The 21,072-nt window shown below is 38.2% G+C and overlaps 1 protein-coding gene across 2 annotated transcripts in view; it reads right to left on the bottom strand.

The window, feature by feature from the left end:
- Positions 1 to 2,090: 2,090 nt before the first annotated feature.
- Positions 2,091 to 21,072, bottom strand: part of LOC132609454 (dynamin-related protein 3A-like) — a 34,710-nt gene continuing 15,728 nt past the window's right edge. The window contains exons 13-19 of one of the 2 annotated variants that reach the window (XM_060323441.1): positions 15,933 to 16,019; positions 5,658 to 5,700; positions 4,040 to 4,188; positions 3,792 to 3,935; positions 3,595 to 3,647; positions 2,842 to 2,941; positions 2,091 to 2,471 (exon numbers count right to left, since the gene is read on the bottom strand). In XM_060323441.1, the coding sequence (XP_060179424.1) occupies positions 2,346 to 2,471; positions 2,842 to 2,941; positions 3,595 to 3,647; positions 3,792 to 3,935; positions 4,040 to 4,188; positions 5,658 to 5,700; positions 15,933 to 16,019 (702 nt within the window). In that variant the 3' untranslated portion in view covers positions 2,091 to 2,345. The remainder of the gene's footprint in view (positions 2,472 to 2,841; positions 2,942 to 3,594; positions 3,648 to 3,791; positions 3,936 to 4,039; positions 4,189 to 5,657; positions 5,701 to 15,932; positions 16,020 to 21,072) is intronic. The other variant, XM_060323442.1, reaches the window with a different exon arrangement.

The raw sequence follows: 21,072 nt of genomic DNA, 5'->3' as shown, positions 1-21,072 counted from the left end.
ATCTAAAATCTGATTTTGCGGAAGGGTATGGTAAAAAATACAGGATCTTCCAAAAAAAAAAAGACTTTATATCGAATAAAGTATATACTTCAATCATAAACAATACTTCGCTAGAAAATTGGAAAGAGAGAGTTAGACTAAATTAGGATTCATACTATCTTTCTTCCGAATACTGATTACCAAGAATTTAATAGCTAATTAATTGATCCCACCGTTATGGCCTTAAATCAAGGGATATGTTTTATTTTTTATTGTGTTACTATGTACTTATAAGCATCAAATACATCCGAAAAAATACCTTAATTTGGGAAAACATAGCTACAAATGGTAATTTTTAAAAGGTAGCTATAAATGATAGGAAACTACCAAAAGGTAGTCATTTTGTTAATTTTACCAAAAATATATTGCTTTGAGTAAAATTCGAACTTAGCTCCTTCGTGGCTTAGCCTAAAGCCTACAACCTTTTAATCAAAGCATCAAGATCTTTTATTGCTTCTTGGGTACTATTTATTATTTTATACGACAATTTTAATATTTTCATATCTACATAGAGTATCCGACACGGTTAATGGGTGCTCGAGCACTAAAAACTAACACATGTGCCCGCCCTGCATGTGATGTAATTTGATTGAGTATAAAGTTTAAGAATTTTTTTTTTAACTTTGTGATCTTAAACAGGTTAATTATAATATTTGTGTTTCTATAAAACTTTTAAAACATGTAATTTTAAACATATATAACAATAATGTGTAAATAAAAATATTGGTCGACGAAAAAAGAGTGAAAAAACAACCCTAGACCTTCGACCTTTCCTTCATCATTAGAGCACCCGAGACCTTATCTTCTCATTTTGTCATTGCTTATTACCATCAGGTATGTTTTTATATAGTGATCGTTTTACAAATCAAAAATAAAATTTCGAGAGAAATAAAATATATCAACAATTTAATCGAGTGTTGGATCTATATGTTTTTTCTTTTGAAAATTGAGTTTCTTCATCACATATGTAGCAGCTTTTCCCTAAATGTTTGTATGTAACTTCAAATTCATTTTTCCATAGAAGTATTGACATCTTTATTTCATCAAACAATTTGAAGTAAAATTTGATTAAGACCTAGACATGGGAGACAATAAAAGGATCAAAATCTGGAAGGCATGTGCACGTTGTTGTTAGACTAACTTGTTACATATGAAAAGGCTTGTCAAACTTTGCTTTCATTGTATCTTACTACTTTTGGTATCTTTTGTTATGTTGAGAAAACTTTTTTAGTTTGGTGCAGGTGACAGTTACACCTAGAATGATGAGTTGGTTTTGATATTCCCTGCAACGATAGTTTCATTTAAATAACCAGGTACTATATAAGAGAATAAACTTAAATAAAAGTCTTCTCCAGCAATTTCAGAATTGTTTCTTTATCTGGGCTAATAGGTATTAACGTAAAATAGAGTGCTTTATTATATTGAATCCATCAAGAATAGATAAAATTAAACTCTTGAAGAATTAAACTTTTAAAATAAATTGTAGGTTCCAAAATATTTTTTAATAATAGAATATAAGAAAATTGAGAAGTGGGGTACAAGAGCTTTCCTCTAAAGAAAGTAAATAAATTTTTAGAATACCCAAAACAAGAACTAGGACAGGCTGTACACAGTCATAGACTTGTATAAGTTAAATTATCTCTCGATAAAACCGACCAAAGAATTACTGACGTTTAATTTCTGATATATGAGATTACATAACCAACAATCCACGAAATGAGCATTAACATATCTCAAATGGTGTTTCCTTTCAACAACACCGCATTAGAAATTATAATAAGGGCTAGCTTTGGATGTAACGATGAAAATACTTACCCGCATCAGCTGTTTACACTAAACAATAATTTAACTTTAGCAGTTACAAGGGTTGAGTGATAAAAGTTATATGAAAGAAATGTTTTGCATTCATTAGTTAGGTACAAATACTGCTTGCGGATTTAATATACATAAGCTACTCAAAGCAGAAAGCACAAATCAGAAGAAAAGGAAAGCACTGTATAATTTTGATGTGTTGAGCAAAATACTTAAACAATATCTCATTGGGAAGAGTGGAATGAAACTGCCCAACTTTTCCATTGGAGTAATAATATGCCATGCCAGTAATTTGCCCAATTACAAGTAACTCACAAAAAATATTACGATACAAGTTCATCTACTAACTCACAACAGATATTACTATACAAGTTCATATACCTAATACATGCTTCAATAATTCCACCAGGTTATCCTCAATGAACAACGAACCGATCGATGCTGCTAGAGGCAAAATTGTATTAACTCACGGAGTATTGTGTATAAGATTCTGATTACCTAGAGTTCAAGCCGCTAGATTTTGAGTGCGAGTTTGACGAACGGTGAGAACGTTTTGGCAATGAATCCATACTGTCGCTTGAACTTGGGGTAGAAACATCAGCTACGAACTCATCGAGTGTCTAGAGAAAAATGGGAAGAATCAAAAGCTTCAGCTTTACATTTTAATTAGTGCTTTAGCAAACATACTCAAATAGAAAAAAGAGATGAGAGGAGGATTCCATGCAGAGCACTTGAAATTTGAAGCCAATATCACAATACTATGTACAGTAAGAGGTAGCTGGTAGGCCTGCAGTAAAATCTGGTTTCTTGGTATCATATGTGCACATGCCACATCAAAAATAATCTTAACCTACACTAACTGTTTGTATATCCTTCAAAAGGAAAATAAGTCTCTTGCAACTTCTGCGGACCGAAACATGAGCAAAACTGATTTCTAGTTAAAAGAGCAGTCAAGTTTAATCTTGCAACCATACAATCTTTTGAACTAACCTCGACAGCTTGTCGCAGAGCATGACACATTTCTGCAGTCGTCCTCCTTTGAGTCACAACTTCATCCTGCTCTCGCAACAAATCTTCAAATAGGTTCTCCCTGTGAGTGACTCGAGGAGAGGCAGCGAAATGATCATTCATGGTTTATAACTCAAAGTGTGCTGTAAACAAGGTAATTCTACATTATCTATGACTTAACAGCCTTCTAATCCTATTTTGCTTAGGAGAATCCCCCAAAAGAGGGAGAGGGAAAGGTCGACAAGCTGTGCCTCATGAAAGAACTGGTTCGGCTGTCCATATTAGTCAACTATCTAACTTAAACTTTCTACCATTTTTCTTTCTAAAACGATATAAATATCAAGATAACTGGAATCAAATAATGCAAAAAGCTTAACAAAATGTGGACAAAGAGAGATTGCTCGAACCAATCAATTAAAAAAAAAAAAATTAAGATGGAAACCTAAGACAACAACCAGAAGCATAATTGACCCAGGTGATAGGAACTCTAACCATCCGATTAGGAACAAGCACAAGCTGAGAATGAGTTGTCTTCTTATGAGGAGGTACTCCTAATTCAAGTAAGACTAGTTGTCTTCTTATGAGGAGGTACTCCTAATTCAAGTAAGACTATATTTTCAGATTCTTTAGCATGCAGTTACAAGTTTAGCGAGGACGTCAAATCAATCTACGTGGGGTCTATAAGATCCAAAAACCAAATAACTTGAAAAATAAACACTGTCCCGATGAGCATACCGGTACAATTTCTCTATGAATGTGCCAAGAAGGTTTCTCTTCGCATGATTGACCTGGAGAAAATCAGCAGTGAGTGATACCAAAGGGCAAAAACTTGCAAAGTGCTATACACAGCGTAAAAGAAAAACATAAACAGATATATAAATAAAATTGGCTACATAATACATGTCCAACGAGTTGAACAGAGGGGAAAATACCAGATAATGCATGATAGCTTTTGGAACCAAATCCTGAATATTTCTCCTCACAATATCATAGTAAGATGTTATGAGTAGTTTTGTCACTATAATCTCCACTTGATACTCTCTGTCAGTCTCTCCAGGCCTCAAGACCGACTGTGGCTAAAAAGAGAAAGGGAGAGAATCAATCACAAATATAAAATATTTCATTTCCATGTCTACTGTTCCTCTGCTTTATGATATGTACTTGATTAGTATGCACTTACATTTTCCAATTGTATAACAGGGGGTGCCTGACCAAAATCATCCACCACTTCAGCAGCATGCCTCTTAGATGAATTCCCTGCCGATGATACTCGACTTGCGAATAGGGAAGAAACGGAAGGAACGCCCCATGTTCTTGTGGATGATGTACCTAAGAAACATTTTGTAGCAGCTTCACATGTTACTAATTACTATTATAAAAGAAGAGGTGAAAAGCATCCACTTGCGTTTAAATAAACAAGTATTTTAAGCCCAAGATCTTGGAAAAGACCCTAGTCTCTGAATTTATTTCATAAGATAAATAATTTTATTAATGGTGCGGAAACCCCCGTGTAAAAGCCTTATACCAAAAACTAGAGAACCTACACCAAAATATGGTTCTCTCAAAAGAAACTCAATCTTCTATACAAACAGCAAACTCATGGGTACGCCACCAAAAAGAAATTAGAAACAAGAGATTATTTTGTAACTTTACAAAACCATGGTCAACCCCTTTGAAGGCTATCCTATTTTGCTCCTTGCACATAACCCACATAATGGCTAATGGAACAACTTTCCGTGCTCTCAGACTTCTCTTTCCCCTCCTGAAGGGGAAGGGAAGCAATTGTTCCTTTCTAGGCTTATTTTCAACCTTACAATACAAAGTAAGAAGTCTTACCAAGAAAGATATGCGAGCTTTACATAGTCTTATGCCATCAAAAAAGCAGTTAATTCTCCCTGTCGTCTTCAATTATTATAACCCTTAATTATCTCCACTTATGAAAGCAAATGGACTCCTATAGGTTTATTTTCTTTTATTAAATAGAATATAAGCAAGAAGACGGATCTTTGACATCCGCATTCATTCTTCCAAATCCTCAACTTTGGAACATGGTTTTCAGTTAACTTTTGATTAATTACAAAGTCAACCCAAGATGTTATAATGAGTTGCAGGGCTTCGAAATTACATAGAGTATTTGTGCAAGCACAAATGCCAAAAGCTGCAACAAAGCAATCGTACCAACAACATAATACCCAGTGTAATCCCACAAGTGGGGTCTGGGGAGGATAAGATGTACGCAGACCTTAAACCTACCTTTTTGGGATAGAGAAACAAAGAAACCGTACCAACAGCGGAAAACCTTAGGTAATAATTTATTCTTATCTAAAGTGTCAGTAGGCCTCGAGAACCTGATAGGATGTCTCAAATACTCTCAAAAATTGATAATGATTCATTCAACCAGGAGAACTGCAAATTGCAAAGACTATACAATCCAACGCACTGACTGAGTCCTCTGCGAACCAAGAGGACACATCATCATATACTGTTTAAGCTAGAGCTAAGTGAGTGAACATATTCTACTAATGTAACAATAAGAAGTGCTTCAACATGAATAACCAGTGATTAAGATATCCAGATTAACTTACTTCTCCACATTGTTGCTTCAAGCCCCCCCTCCCCTGGCCCCAACCCCCAGACCGAAAGAGAACTCTAACCAAAGTCTTTTCAATGTTTTGCTCTCCTCTATTCGTCTTGCATTATCAGCATCAAAAGAAAAGGAGTAGATGAAAAGCAGGGGAGATCAGGCATGGGAACAACATCAAGAGGCATGGCAGGTTAAAAAGTTTGAAGGAGCTTACCTGCTGGTGCCGCTTTATCATTGTCAGATTGAGGTCGACCCGCCTTAAACAGTCAAATGCACTAAATCAGCAAGGATTTTCTTAAGATAATAATAACGAAGCAATTTTCTTTTTCATTATTGATAAGTAAACAACAAACAACAACAACATACCCAGTGTAATCCCACAAGTGGGTTCTGGGGAGGGTAGTGCGTACGCAACCCTACCCCTACCCTGTGAAGATAGAGAGGTTGTTTCCGATAGGCCCTCCACTCAAGTTCATTATTGATAAGTACAATTTGGATATGTCAAGTTCTGAGGAAAGTGGGAGCATATACTCTCAAAACAACCCTCTTGCATTTCAAGATCTATAATTAACTGAAGTCAACGCAGACTTAGTAAAGAATAGAACATAATTGATGTAAAGGATCCATATAGGCCATACCAACTAAGCGGGATTCAGGCTTAGTTACTCTCTGATTATGTTCCAGTATTAACAATCAACAATGAGTCTATTAAGTTTGATTACGGACTTGTATGACAGTATGGAGATAAGTGTAAGATTTAGAGAAATTAGTTTTAGATAACCACAAATTTGTCTCTAAAGACAAATGATTCACCTGTACTGAAATGAAGTAAGTCTACGTGGCAGAATGTACGTAGATGATTCAACAAAACCAACCCAACTAGTTCAGGATTAAGATAGTTGATTTAATTTGAAGGTCATTGGTCAGCAATCACTGTAATGGACATTTAAGTTTTCAGTAGGCATATCTTGGGATTTAGCAAGAGTCATTTTTTAATCGCCAACAATGTTGTTAGCATTATCCGGATTTTTTTAGTTTCCACAAAATGCCCCCTAATAGCACATTATCATCTCTTTAACAGTGAACAACTTTTTTTCTTTTTGACTTTCCACCAAAATTTTAAAAGCAAGTAAATCGTTCTTCCCATGATCTAGATGCTCTGTTTTCTTTTCATTTACCAGTGTATTTATCAACAACTCTTCTCTATTTCTTTTTCTGGAAAACAACTATCCATTGACTCCTCTCCAATCTACCTCCGACGAAGCCCATCCTTTTCTCCTCTTCCCTTCTTTTTCTTTTTCCTTTGCTCCTGAGAATACACATTGAAAGCAAGACCCTACTTTTTCTTGCCGTCTGCTGGCTACCTGCACCATCGTCGCTAACTTGCTCCTATCTGCTGGTTCTTTCACACCTCTGCGGGCCGTCGCCAACGACCGCTGAAACTCCATTCCACCTTTCATTGTTTCTGAAATATTCTTTAGTTTGGAAATTCTGCGAGAATTCAGGATATTGTTTCAAGGGAAGAGGCTATTTGTTCTCACATCCTGTTTTGAAGCATCAGCTGGTGGTTGCCTCATTCTCAGACGACGTTACAATGATGGAGAAACGAAAAAAAGATGAACATTGGAAAGGAGAGTGGTATTAGTTTTGGTCAAAAGACGTAAAAGCCCCTCTTGTTGATTTTCAATTGATGCACTATTAAAGGCATTTATAATTAAAGGAAAATAAAAATCGGGCCAATGCTGACCTAATATAGCCATGTTTCCCCATCTTCTTATCACTAAATTCACAATGGACAGAATTGGAACCTCGGATCAAGACGTCAAATTTTACTGACTGCACTGGAACTTGAAAGTAATTGTATTTACAAAGACCAGGAAACACACTAATTTGCCTGCTAAACAATTCCAAATATTCACATGCAATATGAGAAGGGGAGCCTCGGAGCAACAGTGAAGTTATCTCTGCGTGACCTATAGATCACGGGTTCGAGCTGCGGAAGCAACTACTGATGCTTGCATTAGTGTAGGTTGTCTACATCACACCCCTTGGGGTGCGGTCCTTCCCCGTACCCAGCTAACACGGGATGCTTTGTGCACCGGCCTGCCCTTTTACAATGCAATATGACTTTACATATAATAAACTAGACTCGTTTCCTCAAAAAACGAAATAAATTAAACTAATCTAGATCCTTTCCAAAGTTCTCTACAAGGTTCACACGTTTTCAATAGTATAATCTATCCTCCAACTGAAAATTTTAGGGAAAAAGCAAAAGGAGAAGAAGAGAAAAATCTATATGACTATACAACCAGAAAAACAAATGTAAAAACACCAAAGCAACAAGCTCCCAAAATTTTGGGAATCCATTAAATTGGCTTTAAGTTTAGTATTTTGTAGACTGCAAGACTACCGAAATACAGATCAAGATTACCCCAAAAACCTCAAAAGCTGACCAGTAGCACGGGGCTAGGTAAAGCACCATTCAGAAATTCAGCTACAGTTGCTATGGATTTGTGACCCGATTTTGATCCTGGAAATTTATCAGCATCATTTTCCTCCTAAATTATCACATGTCACATGCAGCAGTTAATGTTAGAACCTAATGACATCCCTGGGTTTGGAAAAGTAACTGGGTCAGTGAGCAGTATGACATAATCCTGTATTTGATATTTGCGAAACAAGAAGAAGCGAGAGAAACCTTACTATTGGATTAACAACATACAAAGTGTTCCAGAGTCTATGGCTACATAAAATACTGTGTAAGTTTCTTCACCAACCTAAGGTATCTACACAAAAAAAATGGACATTCTACAAAACATTTGACTTGCCTACTACTCAAGTTGGATCATATCTATCACCGAGTCCAAGCTTTAAGTACATATATTATTGGACCTCCGGGTGTTGTAGTTGTTGTGTATTTTCTCATAAATAAAGTGACAATGATCTCAAAACATTTGGTCTCTCATGCAATACTGACTCCAATGGAATATTATCAAAACTTGGTTGTCAAATCAATTTCCTCAGTACGAACCTTTCTGAATTTTAACTCAAACAACTATTTCAACCACATAAGCTCACTTGTATCCAAAGGCATAGCTCTATATCAAGTTTTGCACTTGATCTGGCAAATGGCAATTACATCTTCCTTTTTACTTTTTCAAGAGATCATGTTTCCACCAAAATACATGATCCAGATGTGGACCATCACATCTAGATCTCTTTGATTAGATACATTTTAACTTCAGAATTGCTTTCCGGCTAGATCTCTTCTCCAGCAACTTTTCCTCCATTGTGGGGGCGCCTGAAGCCATTGCATCCTCCCATTCAATTTTCAGAATTTTTCGTCAATTGTCCGGCCAGTTTCAGACAACCAGCAGCTCTTCTGCTGTTTAACGGTGAGTTTTTCCGACAAGCATGAAACTAGTCTCTGAAATATTCTCAGGTCAGTTGTTGGTCCTAGGTTCAATTCCCAACGGAGGCAAAAACACTAGGTGATTTCCTCCCATCTCTCCGAGCCTTGATAGCCAGAGTTACCCGGTATCTGCGCTGGTGAGAGGTGTCCTGTGGAATTAGTCTAGGTGCGCGCTAGCTGGCCCGGATACCATGGTCATCAAAAAAAGTTTCTCGGGTCAGTTTTTAACTATATTTTGTGGTTATTTGCTGAATTTTAGTTAGAGCTCTCTTGGGAGGACTTAGTGACATGTTGAGTACAGCTCAGATTAACAACAGAATCAGGGGTTTCAAGACCAATGTTGGGGTGAATCAAGGAGTGACAATATCTCACCTTCAATAAGCTGATGACACTCCAATCTTTTGTGATGCAGAAAGTTACCAATTGAAATACCTGAGAGTTATTTTTATTCTCTTTGAAGCTATATCTGGACTTCACATCAACAGGGGGAAGAGCTTTGTGTATCCAGTTAATGAGGTGCCAAATATTAATGCTATGGCCAACATCTTGGGAGGCAGAATTGGAGAACTTCCTACTACATACCTTGGCATGCCACTGGGTGCTAAGAGTAAATCTAAGAATATCTGGAATACAGTGTTGGAGAAATGTGAAAAGAAACTAGTTAATTGGAAGAGCCAATACCTATCTCTGGGAGGTGGACTAACTCTTATTAACAGCGTTATTGATGCCACGCCAACCTATATGATGTCTGTATTTTCCATGCCAGTGAATGTCATTGAAAAGCTGGATACCATCAGAAGAAATTTCCGATGGCAAGGAAACAGTGAGACAGAAAAGATTCATTTGGTGAAGTGGTTGACAGTCATAACCAGTACGCAAGCAGGAAAAATGGGTATTAAGAACCTGAGGACACAAAACCAAAGCCTTCTGTTGAAATGGCTATGGAGATTTGTTTCAAATGAACAGTCTTTGTGGAAACAGGTTGTCCTGTCAAGATATGGAATGGAAGGTCAATGGGTCACAAAGGAAGTGAAGAATCCTTATAGTGTTGGCTTGTGGAGAACCATCAGGAATTAGTGGCCTAAAATGTGGAAAAATACCAGGATCAAAGTAGGCAATGGAGGGAAAACATCCTTTTGGAATGATGTTTGGATTGGGCAACATTCCTTAAAACACATGTTTCCTGATATATATAACTTGGCAACAATTTTGGAAGCTAGGGACAACCAAGGGTGGAATCTCAGTTTCAGAAGACTACTCAATGATTGGGAAGTGGAGAGATTGATAGATTTCTATAGCACCCTTGAACTTTTCAAGGATTTTTCAACTAATGAAGATAGTCTAGTTTGGCTAAAGGAGAAGAAAAGGTCTTTTTCTGTCAAATCTGCTTATACGTGCTTACAATATATAAGGCCTCAGCCTGGGTTTTGGCCTTGGAAGATGATATGGAAAGTGAAGATTCCACACAAGGTGGCTTGTTTTTCTTGGTTAGTGGCTAGAGAAGCTGTCAAAGTGATGAAAACAAGACTTCAGCTTTGTTCCAGAGTGTTTTTTTTTTTTTTTTGAAGCAGAGACAATAAACCATCTCTTCTTACACTGTAAAGTGACACAACAACTTTGGTTGATATTCATCAATTTGAGGGGAATCAGGCGGACTATGCCAAGGAGTACATTGGATGTTCTAGCTTGTTGGAATAGAGATGGGAATATGTCAGTACACAGGAAGAGATGGAAGATTGTCCCAGCTAGCATTTGGTGGACAATTTGGAAGGAGAGAAACCAGAGATGTTTTAAAGACAAGAGTATCTCCTTTCAGAAATTGAAAATGAATTGTCTAGTGTTTTTCTATTTTTGGTGTATTCATGACCTTCCTCAAGAGACTGAGGATATTGTCACTGTTTTAGATTGTCTGTGAAGGTCCTAGGTGGTAGGTTTTCCCTTTGTAACCACTACTTGTAAGTATTACTGAAGTACACCTTTGGTGTAGCTTTGTCTATAATAAAATGTAAACTGTTTCAAAAAAAAAAAAAAAACTGACAGTGTCTCTTGTTTTGATATCAAAAACACAAGATCCAGAAATTTGAGTCCCATGCATACTTCGGAAACCTTACTCGGAGGTTCTAACTACTTAGCTTGGGCTTCTTCTGTTGAATTATGGTGTAAGGGTCAAGGTGTCTATGATGCTGATGAAAAGGCCAGAGGTAATTGGGAGGAGGTTGATGCTTAGTTGTGCAGTTATTTGTGGTGCCCCATTGATCCTACGTTGATGGATTTGTTTCGGTCATTCCAGATAACATATCTAGTTTTTGAGGAAAGGCCCGTGCAGATGAAGTGTTCTCTTGCTTACTGTCTCAACTACTCCTGGTCACACAGTGGTCCCCTCACCATCAGTGGACTCTTCTGTTCTAGTATCAGACTGTGGAAAATCGGGGTCAAGGTCACTTCGAAAAGTCTCGACCTAAGTGCACGCACTATCATAAAATTGATCATACACGTGAGAAGTGTTAATCTTTACATGGTCGACCACCAAGGAAGGCTGATGTTTCCCAGACTGGGCCAGTTGGTAATCCAGGCAATTCCATACACTTCATTTGAAGCAAAGTATAATGAGTTCCTCCAATTCTAGGCTAGTAAGCAGACGTCCACTAAGGTAGCTTCTGTCATCCCAACCGGTAAAATCATAGCTTGTATTTCTCAGTTTTTACACTCAGTAGTGGATCAGCAACTCATTTTTGCCTCTGATCATATACCTGGTAATAAATCATTTTCTCTACTATCTCTTTTTCACAGTCTCTACCAGCAGTCACATTGCCTAATGGTCAGAGGCGGACTCATGTATTAATTTTTGGTGCTCGAGAGCCCATTAACCGCGGTTATCGATACTCTATGTAGACATATAGAAAATACTGAAATTTTGGCATAAAATAATAAATAGCACCCAGGAAGCAATAAAAGATCTTGGTGCTTTGGTTAAAAGCTGGGGTAGGCTAAGCCATGGAGGAGCAGAGTTCGAATCCTACTCAAAGCAACATATTTTTTGTTGATTTTAAGGTGAGCACCCAGGACCATTGAATCCTGGGTCCAGCACTGCTAATGGTACACGGTCCATGAGAACTGGGATTGGTCAAGCAACCCCACTTCCTTCTTCAACCTTAATCTTTATACTTTATGTTCCTAGTTGTCCCTTTAATCTTATATCAATTAGTCGTGAGTCGTACGTTAAGTTATTATGTTGATTTCTCTCATGAATTTGTTGTCATACGGGGCTGCGGTACGGGTGATTGGCATCAATCGTGAATCATGAGGACTCTATTACCTCACCCTCGCTAGCCTTTTTACAGCCTGCCCAATTACTGATTCTCCGGAATTATTCCATCGACGATTGGACATCCTAACTTACACAAGCTTCAGAAGATAGTACCTAGTTTGTTAAAACTGTACCAACATAGTTCTGGTGCCACTGCAATCGCAGTGGGGGGGAGACCATCGCGGAGAGCCATGGTTGGGTTGGTCTCACATTTGCAAAGTATGGGCACATTTGCGAAATGATGAGGGTTAGGGAAGCTTTGCATTAGCGGAGTGTTGGGTGGATTCATAGAAGTAGTGGGACTCCCACAGAATCATGTTCACAGCCTAAGCGTCGTGTTTGCAGAGTTCTAGGCTAGGCCCGTATTCACAATAGCGAAGGGTTCACAGCGATCGCGGTTCAGTCTGAGTATTTAAAGAGGAGTTCATGGACAACATCACTTTTCACCATTTTTTTTTTAACCTAGGGCTACAGGATGGGGGTATTTTCGCCGAGGGTTGACAATTTGAATCAAGAGAACTATACCTATTTGGACTTAATACAAGATTTAATTGGATTTTTAGCTTTAATTTTGTGAATTGGTGTGTAAGTGGTTTTGAGCCCCAAGCCTTTAAGGTAGAAAATTAAGATTTTGAACACGTAATATCGACTCCAATTGGAAACCTCCTTATTGTATTTCAACTAAATGACCTATGGGTAACCCAAGAATGTATTGGGTTTGGGAATTTGACCCTGTTGATCAAGGATTGACTTTTTGGGTTGACTTTGACCAACGTTTCTGTTGATTCTCCCATATCGGTTGTGGGATGGGTGTTTGGACTTGTACAATCCTCTTCTCATGAGCTAGCTTTTGGGATTGAGTTAGGTCCAAGATCCATTCTTTACATGGTAGCAGAGCCAGGCCCATCCCAATTCATCGTTTACCCAATGTTGGGCCCCCACAATCTTATATTGTCCACGCTCCAGATATCCAGTCCTTGGCGTGCGGTGGTGTTGATTCTCCCACATCGGCTGTGGGATGGGTGTTTGGACTCCTGATATGGACTTGGACAATCCTCCCCTCATTAATTAGCTTTTGGGATTGAGTTAGGCCAAGATCCATTCCTTACCGTTTAAATTAAGGAAATGGGTCCAATGGATTAATTTAGCGTTGTTAAACACTCTTTTGCATGGATCAAAGACGTTTGGAGGAAATTGAACGCAGCAAGACTTTTTAAAACAGTAGCTTAGCTCGGGTTGAGGCCAGTTAAGACTTTGACCTCATTAGGGATTTTCACAAGTCAAATCATATTATATGCACGCTATGAATAGGGGTGACTTGTATGTGAGGTGACGAGCATATACACAGAAACCGGATTATATGTTCGGAATGCTATGCGCATAGTGTATATGTTAGATTAACGTCATGGACTGTATGTATGTCATGATACATGCATAGTTTAGATTATCGTGACATTGCTTATATAATTATATGTATGATGTGATACATGCATGGTCTGGATATTTATTCATATTGGATAAGTGGGACTCTGTTGACGAGCATGGTTTGATTCATGTCTCGCATTATGTTTACAAGCGCGGTGTGCTTCACTTCTCGAAACAGGTCATCGAGCATGTGATTTCATGTCTCAAGTTATGATTACGAGTGTGGTGTGAATCACAACTCGGGTGCATGTCACTTGTCATGGACCCCACGGCTGTGTGCACGCAGGATATTGGGGGCATGTTGGTTGACTTTACTAACAATTGTGCATTTTATATGTTTTACCCTTGTGCATCTTACGATATGTGTTATCTTTGCGCATGTTATTATAGATGCTTTATCACAATGCATACTAGCTAGAAATGTTGTGCTAACTAAGGATAATTTAAAAAAGAAATACAGATCTGTGTTCAACATGCTTTCTATGTGGAGAGGATGCAGAGACAATCAATCATCTTTTTTTACACTGCAAAACCACAAGTCAGCTGTGGAGGATCTTCATCAACCTGAAAGGACTTATGTGGGTAATGCCTAGAAGTATTCTGGAGACTTTAGAGAATTGGAATAGCTACAGTATGCTAGCTACGGAGAAGGAAAGATGGAAAACTGTCCCTGCTTGTATTGGTGGACAGCGTGGAAGGAAAGGAATCAAAGATGTTTTGAAAACAAATGTAGCTCCGTCCAGAACTTGAGGATGAAGTACTTAGTTTTGTTTTATCTTTGGTGTAAACATGAATATATGGAAGATCATGAATCATTCGTAGATGTTATAGGAACCTAGTGAACCAAAGGAATAGGAGACTGATCTATAGCATTTTGTAATTACTTTGGACTGCAGTTTTTTCCTGGATATATAAAACAGTTGTTATATGTTGTATTTGTGTATTGGAAGCATGCGGTAGATGTTGATACCTTGGTTGTTGTGCATAAGATTGCGCTATTAAATATATATCATAACATTTATGTAGCTATAAGACTTTTGAAACATGTGGCCTTTAACATGCCATAACATTTGTATGGCTATAAAAAGCTTTTCATTATGGGTGAAACGGAAAGGTTAAATTAAAAACTTCTTTCAAATATAGAAAGGAAAACGGACTAACAAGGAAATAGGTTCACATAAATTGAAACGGAGAGAATAATATCTTAATACAGAGAAAGGTGAGGGATTGAAAAGACAATAAAGGCATCACGACTCCTCACAGTCTTTGCAAATTGGCCATCCAGTGTTCACTAAATATAACAAAACAAACAGAAGACTAAGTCTTGCTCACATAAAAAAGGTCGGACGTGCGATCAGGAAATGTAGGACAAAGTAATAAATGGAAAATAATGTGTTCTTGACCGACTCCCTTGGTCATAGGTCGGTGCATAAGGGTGACTGATGGTGTCGGAATATTGGAAAGATAAGAGAACAATTACCAGTCACGTGATATTGGGCTCCTAAATCAGATATTTCTAGAGCCCAAGAGACGAAAGGTGATAAAGATATGCAATTGATAATTGGTGAGGATAACAAAGACACAGATGAATGCTTAGCCACCTTAAGTTTCAACACATGTAGTTAGCATAAAAAACGAGAAAATGAACCGACTCTCCTGAAGGAGCACTCTGACACTTGTTCCTGGTTCCAGTTTATGATTGGAATGTGACAAACCTGATTGCAAAAATGGAACCGGACCTCAAATAACCCAAATTTTGATTTTTCGAAACGGGGCAGGTGACTACATAGTGAATGATTGTTGATTGGACAATGACATGATTTTGACTGAACAGTGACTTGTCATGACTGAACAATGATGTGTGAACTCATTTAGTGCTAACGTGGCACTGACGGGACAATTCTGGCACATTTGGCAATTGACTTGACGCTAAGAGTGACGTTCCTTCAGATGGCGCTTAGGTTGTTTGTTTCTGCTTCTCTTTCAACGACTGTGTTTGTCCCTTTGAGTAAAATATCCTAATGTGGTAACTTATTTGGCTGCCGAATCAGCATGGAAATCAAGGTAGCAGCACACTTAATGAACTTTGCCAGAAAACATCTTTAGTGTAAATTCCAATATTTTCACTTGCTCTAATACCCAAACAAGATACAAGAAAACAAAATTCTTATTAAATTAACATGTAAAGAGACTTCATCTTGGTCTTGGTTTACATACCATCAATTGCATTTCCTAATTATTGATAACTCTTTGAAATATTGTACACAAAATGTTATATAATATTTCACTTCTCATACACAAGCACAATGAAATTAGACATGAAACAGAAATAAAGTTGTTGGTACCTGCATAGCTTTCAATTCTAATTGAGCCGTATCAACCGCTTTTGTCCCACCAATAAAATTGGGATGTGAGGAATTTATATAATCCATCTACAATGAATTAAAGAGTTCGTTTCTCAGGAATAGAAAACTAATCTTTTGATTGCTATGGATAAGCATGGAATATATAAAATCAACCATTGAAGTACAAAACTCAGGAGAAAATTGGCAATACAGCTTATTTGAATTTTTTTTTTTTTTTGAAACTGGTAACTGGATTGTATTCGATATGAACAAAACAGTACATAGGTTGTACTGAAACCATATCTACAAAAGTACTCCAAGACTCTACTATTCTAATCCTATATTGAATCTAATACATCAATAATGGAAATAGTATCATCTGAGTAGGCCTGATTACACCAAAAACAAAGCAATAAAATACAATTCAACTTGACCTTCTGCACTCCATTCTCTATACTCTCAAAACATCTGGAGTTTCTCTCCTTCCATATTGCCCACCATATGCTGGCAGGGACCATTCTCCATCTATTTCTGTTTTTTGCCTGCAATCCTGCCTCTTCCCAACTCTTTAGAGCCTCTGAAACCTTGCTAGGCATAGTCCAGGCTATACCTTTGAGATTTAAAAATATTCTCCAAAGCTGTTGTGTAAACTTACAGTGTAGAAACAGATGGTTAACTGTCTCTGCTGTTTCTCCACATAGGAAACATCTAGAGCATAAAATTATCCCCCTTTTCATCAAATTATCCTGTGTAAGAACTGCTTCTTTAGCTAAAAGCCACACAAAGCAGCTAACTTTATGTGGGATTTTGGATCTCCAAATGTGTTTCCAGGGCCAGTTGGTAATCTGTTGAATTGATTGATTCATCATCCTGTAGGCTGAACTAACTTTGAACACTCCTTTTTTATTCCCCAACCACCAAAAAACATCCTCTCCTAGCTGAAGTCCCTTAAATTGTTGCAATATGTTAAGAAAATCAGCCACTCTTTGTATCTCCCAATCATTGATTTGCCTTCTGAAAGTGAAATTCCATCCTTGAGGTGTCCACAAATCAGCCACAGTCCTTTGATGATCAAAGACAATGTTGTATATATCTGGAAATAGTGTTTCCAGATGACCAGCCTCAAGCCAATTATCCTTCCAGAATCTGGTTTTGACCCCATTCACTACTTTGATCTTGGAGTTGCACTTAACTTCATTCCATAAGGCTCTTATGGATCTCCACAGACTAACCCCATATGGTGTGGTAACCTCCTTTGTCATCCAGCTATCTTCCTCTTCATATTTTGCATTGATAACTTTCCTCCATAAAAGTTGATTTTCATTGGCATACTTCCATAGCCACTTCATTCTGAGTGCTTTGCTCTGCATTTTCATATCTTTTATTCCCAGTCCCCCACTCTTCTTGCCAGTGATCACTACTTTCCACTTCACCAAGTGAAATCCTTTTTTTTCTTTATTTCCTTGCCACAGGAATTTCCTCCTAATGCTATCCAACCTCTTAATAATCCCTGTTGGAATTGGAAACAGGGACATCATATATGTTGGTAGAGCATCAAGGACCGAGTTGATGAGTGTCACTCTACCCCCCAAGGACAAATATTGGCTTTTCCATCTGGCTAGTTTCCTCTCACATTTTTCAATCACATTGTTCCAAATCTCTGTTGAATTAGATTTGGCTCCCAGAGGCATTCCCAGATAGATAGTTGGCAAAGTACCTACTTCACCACCTAGATTTGCAGCCAACAAGTTCATGTTTGGGACTTCATTGATAGGATACAAAAAACTCTTCCTCCAATTAATGTGCAGCCCAGAGATTCCTTCAAATAAGACTAGTATCATCCTTAAAAACCTTAGTTGCTCCTCTTCAGCATCACAAAAGATCAGTGTGTCATCTGCATATTGGAGATGTGTCACCTCCAGACTTTCATTACCAGCTCTAGCCACCTCAAAACCATTTATCCACCTATTCACCTTTGCTGTCTTGATCATATTGTTTAGACCTTCCATTGCAATCAAAAATAGGAAAGGTGACAAGGGGTCACCTTGCCTGAGACCTCTTTGTGCTTTAAAAAAACCTGCTGGGGAACCATTAATCAGAACTGAGAAACTAGCAGTTGATATGCAGAATTTGATCCATTGGATCCATTTCTGTCCAAAACCCATCATCTCCAAAACCTGGAGTAAGTACCTCCAGTTTACATGATCATATGCTTTTTCAATATCTAACTTGCAAAGGATTCCAGGTTTCTTCTGCTTAAACCTGGAATCTACTGCTTCATTAGCTATTAGCACAGCATCCATAATTTGTCTGCCCTTAATGAAGGCCATCTGCTGGGAGTCCACTAGTTTTGCAATGACCCCTTTCATTCTTTCAGTCAACACTTTGGAAAAGATTTTATAAATACTGCCTATCAAACTGATAGGCCTGAAGTCCCTTAGTTCTTTAGCACCTTTCTTCTTAGGAATGAGAGTAATGAAAGTTGCATTAAAACTTTCCTCAAAAATTCCTTGCTCATGGAAGTTGTGAAAAGTGTTCATTATGTCATGCTTCACTACTTCCCAACATTTGATGAAGAAACCCATGGTGAATCCATCAGGGCCTGGAGCTTTGTCAACTGCACACAATTTTAGACATCTCAATACTTCATTTTCTTCAAAACTGCCTTGTAAAGACTCCTTTTCCTCCTCTGATATAGTAGGGCAATTTGTGAAGTTACAGGCTGGCCTCCATTGTGTAGTCTCAGAATACAGCGTTTGATAGTAATCAATTATCTCTTCTTCAATTCTAGCTGGCTCCTCAATTGTTTCTCCCTGAATCACAAGCTGATCAATATTGTTATATCTTCTGTGAGCATTTGCCATTTTGTGAAAGAACTTAGTGTTCTTGTCCCCTTCTTTTAACCAGAGTGATCTTGATTTCTGTCTCCAAGATATTTCTTCATTCTTGACCAACTCCTCATACTCCATAAGCAAAGTTGCCTTCTTGATTGATTCCTCTTCTGTTAGGGCTCTTTCTTCCAGCACTACATCCATTTCAGCCATCTGTCCTAGCAAACTTCTTCTTTTAGAGCCCAAGTTTCCATCCTCACTTCTGCTCCAAGTCTTGAGATTAGACTTTAGAGCTTTTAATTTACAAGCAAGTATGTAGTCTGGTTTGCCTGTGAAGTTGAAAGAATTCCACCAACCCCTAACTCTATCCACAAAACCCTCGGAGCCTAGCCACCAGTTTTCAAATTTAAAATAACTCTTACTCCTATTCCATGAACCACCTTGTAAAGCAACAGGAATATGGTCTGAAACCAGTCTTTGAAGAGGAATCTGTTTCAAATTGTTGAAACTATCATCAAACTCTTTTGAGATTAGTATCCTGTCAATTCTAGAAGCTATCTCTAGATTGTCACCTTTGAACCAAGTATAAGTAGCATCCTCAAGCTGTAGGTCAATTAGGTTCATGTCTTCAATGAAATCAGAAAATTCCTTCATCCCCCTGGTTCTTTGAGTACAGTTTTTCTTCTCTGAGATAAACCTGGTGACATTAAAATCTCCACAAACAGCCCATGGCCCTTCCATTAAGCCCCTCACAGAACCTAATTCTTCCCACACCAGTCTCCTTTCTTTATAAGAGTTTGGAGCATACACTCCTGTGATATGGCATGAGAAGTTTTGTAATTGTGCTTCAAACTTGCAGGTTAGAGTGTAAGCACCTATTTCAAGAATATCCCCCCTCCATACTCTTTTATCCCACATCAACAGAATCCCCCCTCTTGTTCCACTAGCTTCCAAACAAGCAAAATTAATCCATCTCCCCCCCCAGATTTGTTTCACCAGATCTGTAATGTCACCCTCAATTTTAGTTTCCTGAAAACAGATGATATCTGCTCTCCAGTCAAAAACTAAACTGCTCACCAGTCGCCTTTTGTCCCTATTGTTTAATCCCCTAACATTCCATGTTACTAGTTTGAACTGCATTAAGAAACAGGGATGATACTTCTCCCCTTGTACCTATTCCCATTGCTCTTGTATTTAACATCAAAAGAAACAAGACCTTTCAGCTCTTGTGCACCCTTAAACCTTGTTTTTCTGCATTCAGAATCCTGCACCATTCTTCTTGCTTGTCTACTGCTGTCAATTTGCAGTAATAGTTCCATAGCCTCTTCCTCGTGCCCCTGGAAATCTACCCCAAAGATTTTGTTGAATTTGCTCATATTTTGTTGTACCCATACCGAAGCTTCTTGCTCTTTATCCATGATTGTTTGCTGTTGCTGAATTTGGATAGGCTCTGCCTCCTCAACTTCCCAGTTTTCAATAGCATTGAAAGGATTCAGATCTGCTATCTCAGATGGGTCCTCTGCCACCCACTTTCCACCACTTTCCCCAGCCACCATCTGCCAATCATCTTTTTCCACCCCTTTTGAAGTTTCCCCAATCACCTCCCTAGACAAGTTCATCACCACTTCTGCAAAAGTGTTCCCTTCCTTTGCAGTTTGTGTGCATGCATGCTTTTCTTTTTGTTTTGAGAGCTCAGCCATGGTCATGCAGTGCCAATTGTTGTTGTACAATGTTGAGGGCAAGTAATAATCACAAGTTAAGTCATTAAAGATAACTTGTCCAGCAAAATCAGGCCCATTTATCACTTTCAGAGGTTTCTGAGGTGTGGGCTCACATACCCGGCCCAATCCTGAAATTTCATTTAAACTGTTCACTTGCCCATCACATGATACCTCTGATGGGAAGTCAACTACTGTATCTGACAGTCCCATGTGATGCATATCTTTAGAATCCCTAGGAGGATGAGATTCTTGTACTTCTTTGCAGAGGTCATCTCCTTTTACCCAGCATGCAATAGCTTTACCTGGATCTTTCACAGCATCATCTACAGCAGCATCTCTGATGGTTCTTCCTTCCTTTTCCGGTGTGATTTCGAATCTCGTTTTACTTTCCACCCAGATTGGGAAGTAATATGTGATTCCATTACGATTGATCGACACCTCCCTTGGAATAAATCTACCATCATTGGACACCAAGATTCTTGCCCATTTCATATGGTTCTTGAGTTCTGTCTCCTCCTCTGTAGCCACCCATCCCCCACAGATTTCACCTATTTCTTGGAAAATTTTCTGTGACCACAAATGCAGTGG

Source organism: Lycium barbarum, chromosome 9 (assembly GCF_019175385.1).
Source record: "Lycium barbarum isolate Lr01 chromosome 9, ASM1917538v2, whole genome shotgun sequence".
NCBI classification, from domain to species: Eukaryota; Viridiplantae; Streptophyta; class Magnoliopsida; order Solanales; family Solanaceae; genus Lycium; species Lycium barbarum.
Note: the sequence above shows the minus strand (reverse complement) of the source record. Positions and strands in the feature narration are given on the sequence as shown.